This window comes from Strongylocentrotus purpuratus, unplaced genomic scaffold, assembly GCF_000002235.5.
Source record: "Strongylocentrotus purpuratus isolate Spur 01 unplaced genomic scaffold, Spur_5.0 spur5_scaffold_4, whole genome shotgun sequence".
Classification (NCBI taxonomy): domain Eukaryota; kingdom Metazoa; phylum Echinodermata; class Echinoidea; order Camarodonta; family Strongylocentrotidae; genus Strongylocentrotus; species Strongylocentrotus purpuratus.
The window spans coordinates 213,856-222,040 of record NW_022145610.1 but is presented as its reverse complement, the minus strand read 5'-3'; the positions used below and the strand labels follow the sequence as shown (position 1 = coordinate 222,040).

Genomic DNA, 8,185 nt, shown 5'->3' with positions numbered 1-8,185 from the left:
TTAAAACTATTTAAATCATTTTAATTTGTTGACTCGTCGTCGTTTTTCTATGGCAACTGTCCCTTTTTGTGAAATCTTACATATTACATAATGCTACTTCCCTCAGGACTATATATTCAAGCCTACGTACCCTTCGCGCCATAATCTTTATCTCCCCCAACATTGAAATCACATAAGTGCTTCTATACATGATATGGACACGTAGAAGAGCAACATGTAAATGTAAAATCCATTGATTCAGAAAGTGATTAATATGAATAAAATGTATTACTATCGACGGAACTATAACCGTAATTAAACCGAAATTGACGATGTACGATTTCACACTTTAGCTTATATTTACTACGAAGAATACCACCCCAGTCACACCAACGAGTTCGACACCAGTCCGACCGCAGACCGACACCAGTCCGACCGCAGACCGACACCAGTCCGACCGCAGACTGACGTCAATCCGACCGCAGACCGACGTAAGTCCGAAAGTCGACCGACACTAGTCCGCCTTAGACCGACACCGGTCCGACCGCGGACCGCACCCAGTCCGACCGTAAACCGACACCGGTCCGACCGTAAACCAACACCAGTCCGACCGTTTACAGACGCTAGTCCGACCGCAGACCGACACCGGTTCGACCTTAGAACGACACCGGTCCGACCGGAAAACGATACCGGCCGACGGCAGACCGACACCAGTCCGACCTTAGAACGACACCGGTCTGACCGTAAACCGATACCGGTCCGACGGCAGACCGACACCAGTCCGACCTTAGAACGACACCGGTCCGACTGTAAACCGATACCGGTCCGACGGTAGACCGACACCAGTCCGACCTTAGACCGACACCGGTCCGACGGCAGACCGTATACCGACGCAAGTCCGACTGTAGACCGACGCACAGTGGGCCAGGGAGGAACCAAAGTGCGCCAAAACTAAGTTTGGGTGATTTTTTTTTTCAATTTTTTTCTTGCCCAGTTGAAAGGTAATACATAGAGGAATACCTCAGTGAAATATTTAATTCCGTTATGCACAATAAGGGTATAAATTTACTACTTCAAACAGCAAAATCCTACATATTCACAGTTTTAGTGCAAAAGTGACTTATTTTATAAATCTTTCAATTCAACATGAAGTTTTTAAGTTATTGATATGAAATTGCTCTCACATATTCCTGATAGTTCATTTCGTTGAATGAATGGGTTAAAATGAATAGAAACACAATCTTCATGATATATTATAGGGTAATTCACTGAAAAATGGACTAATTATCCATGTTTTTTATAAATCCAGAAGAAATGTTTAGATCTCCGCAGTGTACCGCTTAAATTTTAATACCACCATTTCCTCTGATGTCTAAGCTTTAAGTTGATACCATATTTGGCTGCCCGATCTTGCCCGTTGTTATGTTAGAGCCGATTTCCCTTGCCACATTGCCCCGAAAATGTGGGTTTTGGGGGTCCGCGGCTGAATCATGAAGGATTCGTGGTCATAAATCACGGCGCGAGGGGGCGCGTGACACTTATTCTGACACCGCGGACCGAAATAAACACATTTTCGGGGCAATGTTGCAAGGAAAACGGCTCTAACATAATAACGGGCAGAATCGGGCAGCCAAATCTGGTATCAACTTAAAGCTTAGACATCAGAGAAAATGTTGGTAATAAAATTTTAGCGCAAATCCCTGGAAATCCAAACATTTCCTCTGGATTTATAAAAAATAAATCCCCAAACATGAGTTTTGGCGCACTTTGGTTCCTCCCTGGCCCACTGTGCGACGCCAGTCCGACATCAGTCTGACCGGAGACCAAACCAAAATATTTCATTATCCCGAATGTCCAAGAATGAAGATAAGCTAATGACTTATACAGCTGACCAAAGACAAATATTAACAAATTTCAGCCAATATTTACAGTGCAACAATAACATCCAAAAATGCGCCTTGAACGCATGATAATATACCTAATGTTATCAATGATTGATGTTCACGTGCAAGTTATTATACAAACACCGAGCGTACAGTTCTTATGAAATTAAACCTATGATAATATCCTTTTTTCAACGAACAGTGTGGTGAATGATATTGTAATGAGCACATGAGGCGTTTTAGAACAAAACCTTCATATAATATCAATTTAGCAGTTTATACGAGTAAACTATTTACAACAAATAAAGCAATACGATTAAAAGATACGGCCTCTACGCCTGATAATATACCAATGACAATTATTTTCGTGTTTAGGTGCTAAAAGTGAATCAAACAACAGTAGTAATATATTAATTGATTTCCAATGATAGCAACGATAGCAATGATGACCGTGACACAAGTGAGTTAAAGTACTTAATATTACACAAACAATTGTCATAGTTATGAAACTAATGATAATGATAATAATGTCACTACTATTGTATACTTGTCACTCTAAAGTAGACTTCTTCGCTTTAATGATACAACAACGATGACGCAATAACGATTGTGCATGTACGAAACGAATTACATGTGATTAATGTTTTCTTAGATCATTCTGCAGTCTAAGAGATACTTCATCTTTAATATCACACTGAAAAGATTTAGCGGGTAGCAAAGAAAAGCTTCGCTTTATTTGTCTTCTAAATTACTTTTAAAACTTGTTTATCTTTCAAAGTGCAGGTGCGATTAAAGGCACTTTTTCCACAGACAGGCATAAGCACCCCATCATAATAGTACACTCCCTTCCCCCTCCCAACCCCTTACTGAAAGTTCTTATCTTGAGGTAAATGAATATGTCGATTCCATGTGTAACATGTACCAGTTGACTGAACGATTTGTATTGATGGCAAACAAAATGTTAAACTTGTGGGAAATTTGGACTGGAAAAAACCAAATAGTTCTGTATGAAATCATATTAATTTTCTATTCTACTTAAAAGCGCAATCATTTAATAACTTCATCATCCGATGTGCTAAAGATCTATTTATCAACTCTGAAAATTGGAAATAAAATATGCAAAATTCTGCATGTAATTCCAACTCTTTCTCTCTTCGGTTTGAACAAATACAACATGGTGACAAAACTAACCATTACATCAAGAAAAGTACATTAACATCCAGGTTAGAGAGGGGGAGGGTGGACAGAGATGGCCCGATGAGATGACACTATGCTCTCCACCCTCTCCACTTTGTTTCTGTGAACTTTGTTACAATACGAATACGAATAAAACAATGATAATCTTAATTAATAAATATGTTATATTTCGCTTGTGTGCATTTATCTAGTTACACTGCTCACAAAGAACAAATAAAAAAAGGTTTATTCATTTTATAAAAATGAATATCCTAGATCTTTCTCATGTGAAATGAGAAAGGAGAAAATAAATAAGGCGACGTCACAACTGATTGAGAACAAATCCCAAGTATCGAGTATGGCTAACTTCGAACCATTGCTTTAGCTCGCGAGAGAGAGAGAGAGAGAGAGCCTTCGTCACCATAACATTTGATTAGCTTTCTCAATGGTGTCTGTTAAACACTTAATATTGATTGTTAAACTGTATATATATTAAAGAACGTCTGAAGGCAAACAATATGATCATATTTGTCACTCAGAGTTAAAGTCCTACCATCTACGATTCATAATAAGGTCCTGTGTATGACGAGGATGACGAGGATGATGAAACAAAGTTTACATAAGGTCTTGATAACAAAGTATCGTCATTGTTATCTCATTTCCCGCCTTGTTGATTCAACCTTTATTTCTATAATTTTATAAATAATAATGGTTAAAATGATAATAATAATGAAAATAACATTAGCAAAATAATAATAACGATAATTAACCTTCATCTATAACAAATTATTGAGGATTTAATCACCAATAATTTAGAATAAACCGGCCCCTTTTGCTCCTGATAGAAGCCTCTGTTGTATTATTGTATAACTGTACTTCTAAGTACCAGTCTGATTTTGATAATTAAGTTACCAATTAATATATTCGCCATGCAGTTGTCTAAGAACTCTTCTGTTCCTTGCTAACGAATGACGATAGTGTGTTGATAGTACTACGCATTGTCTTGCCATCACTTGTAGTACAGGTAGAGTCATTCATAGAGCTGCTCAGAGGTTGGATCCTAAATCGCCGGATTGAACGACCAATGTGATACAACTCCATGCGACGTTTGAAAGTATCACGAACCTAGAACATAATTATCAAAATAAGTCTCATTTTTATTCCTATATTACAACGCAAGTCTAACCGAGCTTTATAGACACATATATTGTTTCAGAAGACTTCAATTGAATCAGTTGTCTGCAAGGCTAACAAAATAAATTGAATGACTTTTTGACATATTAAGTTCAAACACAAAAGAAATGTGATTGTGAAGTCACTTTTTGATTTAAAGGTTTAATTGGAGAAAACCAAATCCATGATCACAGTCCTACGACTAAATTGGCAAAGATTACGATAGAGATTAAAAGGCACGTACACAAATTTACCAAGAATGGAATACAACATATTAACGATACTATGTCCCTTTTGTAGCCAACATCAAATTCTGTAGAACTTTGCAGGAATTATGGATATATGTCATGTATGTCCTATCCGTGAAATTTAAACGTTAGCAGTGTCCTAATATTCAAATTATGCAAGGAATCATATTTACTTGCTACACTGCACTGTCAGACACTATTGAGTGACTGACTGGCTTTTTTCATCTTTGGTAATAACATACATAAAATGAGCTGTAAAGGGTACATGAGCATTTGTCTACATCAATAACCCACTTCTTGTAATGGCCAAAATTAAACTGATTGAATCTTTGCGCAGCATAAAACGTACGACCATTCGAAACAATGGTCTGAAAAATCAGACTATTACTTACTGGCTCTATAGCTCCTAAGTCGATTCGACAACTAATAGTCGTTATTTCCCACTTAAATACATTTTCAAGCCCCCTTTTTGGGGGGGAAGTTCTAAATTAGTATTGTCTTTCAAATGCCATTGGAATTTAACCTTTTCATTTTGGGCCTGCAAATGGGACATAGTACCTTTTTTCTTTAATACTTAATAATGACAATGGATGATGATGATATTGGCAGAAAAGACGAGCGATATGGTGGTTTACCTCCTGGCTGTTAAGACAGTGTAGAATGAAGATGAGTATGCCTTGGATGGAGTTACATAACACGAAGATATAGAGGAACGTCAGGTTAGATGAATCGGCCAGAGTAAACACACCAAACAACCAGGTCGATCCCATCAGAGGTGAGATGGTGAGCGAGGCCTTCAACGCGTATCTAAAACAAGCACACAAAGGCCATCAATCACAACAAAAGGCTTTTATACAAATATACTGGTATATAGAAAATCCAAAGTTATGACACGATGTGGTTCAGATAATTACATGGAATATTGTAAATTAATATATAAATGTTTTTTCGGACTCATTTTCAATCGTGCATCAAACTAGGCCAACTTTTATAGTACTCATTAAATCATACTTGCTTTGCATAAGTAGTTTGTATAACGTTTATGTGAGCATGTATTCACTATCGAGTGATGCAGCGTCTCAAGGTTATAACAATTGCAATCATTCTATCAATATCTAATAATCAAAGTATAAACATTGTTGTATTTACTTGAGTTTCTGATATCTTGCTCCGTCTCTCTTGAGTTGATCATGGTTCTTGAGATTGACAATGACGACCGTAACACGAGTGAGGATAGCCATGTTACCAACCACCACGCACAGAGTAGGGATCACGAAGAAATAGATCGAGTTGTCCGAATAATCTAACCAGCAGGCACTAGAAATCAACAACAATAAGTATCCAAATTAAGCTTTCAATTCCTTACATGTATTTAACATTTCAGAAAAAAATAAAGAGAAAATGAAATTCTTCAATTAGGTATTTGCATTAACGAAAACAAAATGTTTCAAGCAGAATAATCTAGGTTTACTGTTTAAAAAGGAGAAGTATGTAATATACTGTTTTTTGTTGTTGTTGCTTTTCTCCATTCCTTTTGCAACCAGTTTTTCTAATTGCTTTCTAGGTTTTTTAAGGATTTTTTGTCATTTAAGATTTCAAAAAATTGATCACAAAACGAAACAAAAGGGCATTCACTATAATTATATCAACCTATCTTTACATTGAACGGACGCTTCATTAACTAATTATTCATATTTTATTCATTATTTAGATACAATAGGAGATGTTGAATTTCGTGCGATTTCCAAATTCCGATAATGACTGTTAGAGATACCAAATAAAATGTTAGAATTCCTGCTTTATGCTAATTAACTTACTCAGCTCGTCGTCCAATGCTATCTAAGGTTGATCCAATCACAACTGCCGTCATTAGCAACGGGATTCCTAAACAAATGAAAACGTTCAGAGTTTAACCTATGCTTAAAGAGAAGGTTGAGTTCTGGGGAGAGGTGACAAATAATTTGTGAGTGTTTTCATTGTTATTATGCAAGTGTGGAAGGACATCAGAGAAGAAAATGTTCCCTGAAAAGCATGGCTCTTTAAATGCCTTCATATTCGAAATATGACATGTAACAGCTTCAAAATGTGGGCCTCATTTTATGCCACATGCTTGTTAAGTCCCATATACATCTTTCTGTGAACAGTGCTTGTTACTTTTTCCAAGACTGGGCTTAATTTCTTATTATTTTGATGAGTTCAGACCATTGCAGTACACACCAATAAAATTATGCTACATGATCAATTTTTCTGATCGATTCCACACCGTTTCTTTCGCAGTGCAATCGCATGACCAGAACTTTATCTTCAAGGCTAGAATGCCAATATTAAAGATGTTAGTTGAGTAACCGACGTCAGTAACAACATGATACGCGGGACATTTTAAATTATGGGAACCCGGAAGCAATGGAAAAATTAAAAAAAACTCCACATGACTGTAAGAAAATGAATATTGTATCAGCATTTGAAATAGCAAGAATAATGTTGTGCTGTTTAGGCCTATAGGTGCAGTACTAGTTTTTCCCGCTTCTATACTCAAGTTTACATGTAACTATGGAATATATTAGCCTTTGGACATAATTGAAAAGAGAGAACTACATAATGCTATTATCAGGTGACGTTATTCAAAACACCATGTTCCTGGGGGAAGATAAAACACAGAATGGAAGTTTAGATGCGACATACCCCATCCACCGAGCAGGTAGTATCTCATCTTACTACTCTCCTGATTGAAGACAAGAACAACTTGAGTATAGAGCTGCAGTCCTTCAATCATCATCCACACGAACGAAGCCGTGAAGAAATAATACATGATACCAGCCATTACCTGACATCCAATCTAAAACAGAAAGGCAATGAATAGCGCTAAACGGTAGGTCTTCATTAATATTGATATAAAAGCTTTGATGAGGAGAGCCCTTAATACAGGGGGTAAATGGAAATACGCCTACCTTTTGATTATGAGTTTTACAGTAAATGATGAACCATGAAATCGGTTAAAAGTTAAACAGAAAATTGAAAAAACAGCAACACAAAAACTAAAACAAAATAGCCAATGAAAGGAGTGGAAAATGACAAGAAATAAGAGAGTCGGACATTCTTCAAGATGACCACAAAAACTGGTAACTTCATTTCATTATTTGCGACTCACTATAGTAATACATGTCCACAAAATTAATGGAATTATACTTCTTTTTTAATAATTGGAGAATGAGCTTCATTTCGAAAAGGAGGGCATAGAGGACATCATTTCGAATCATACACCATGCATTTTTTGCAAAGAAATAAAGAAACTAATTGATAAATAGAAATAAACACCTGGAACCCCCTTCAAATGTAGGATGTTGTGCTACATAAAACATAAAGGGAATCATGGTTGGAGTTGCCCATAAATTATGTAAAGTGTTCTTCATGACTACAAGAATTTACAACTGACAATTTTTCACATTTTTTCTATGAATCTCTTTGCTTTTATTCAAATATGAACGTTCTCAAGTAAGTGGATTTATAATAAATATCAGTCACACTTATATTCGTCTTTGTTAATGTGAAGTGAACATACCGTCATAGGTTCGAGAGAACCCTGAGCAAGAAAGAGTATCTGAGACATTGCTATGGATGCGGCCAGGTTGCTGTGTATCAACACACGATCAGTGTTCATCCTAGAAAGAGAAATGCAAGTATTGGTGGTCTAGCTTAGGAAATGAACATATTGAAATTTAGAAGAAC

General features: G+C 36.6%; 1 protein-coding gene across 1 annotated transcript; it reads right to left on the bottom strand.

Moving 5' to 3' along the window:
* Window positions 1-3,460: 3,460 nt before the first annotated feature.
* Window positions 3,461-8,121, bottom strand: LOC105440442 (adhesion G-protein coupled receptor D1-like). The gene is made up of 6 exons (XM_011670556.2): window positions 8,019-8,121; window positions 7,142-7,295; window positions 6,277-6,343; window positions 5,609-5,776; window positions 5,095-5,266; window positions 3,461-4,163 (listed from the first exon to the last, which is right to left on the bottom strand). The coding sequence occupies exons 1-6, from the start codon at window positions 8,115-8,117 to the stop codon at window positions 3,978-3,980; spliced, it is 846 nt and encodes a 281-aa protein (XP_011668858.2). The 5' UTR covers window positions 8,118-8,121; the 3' UTR covers window positions 3,461-3,977.
* Between the last annotated feature and the right edge of the window lie 64 nt (window positions 8,122-8,185).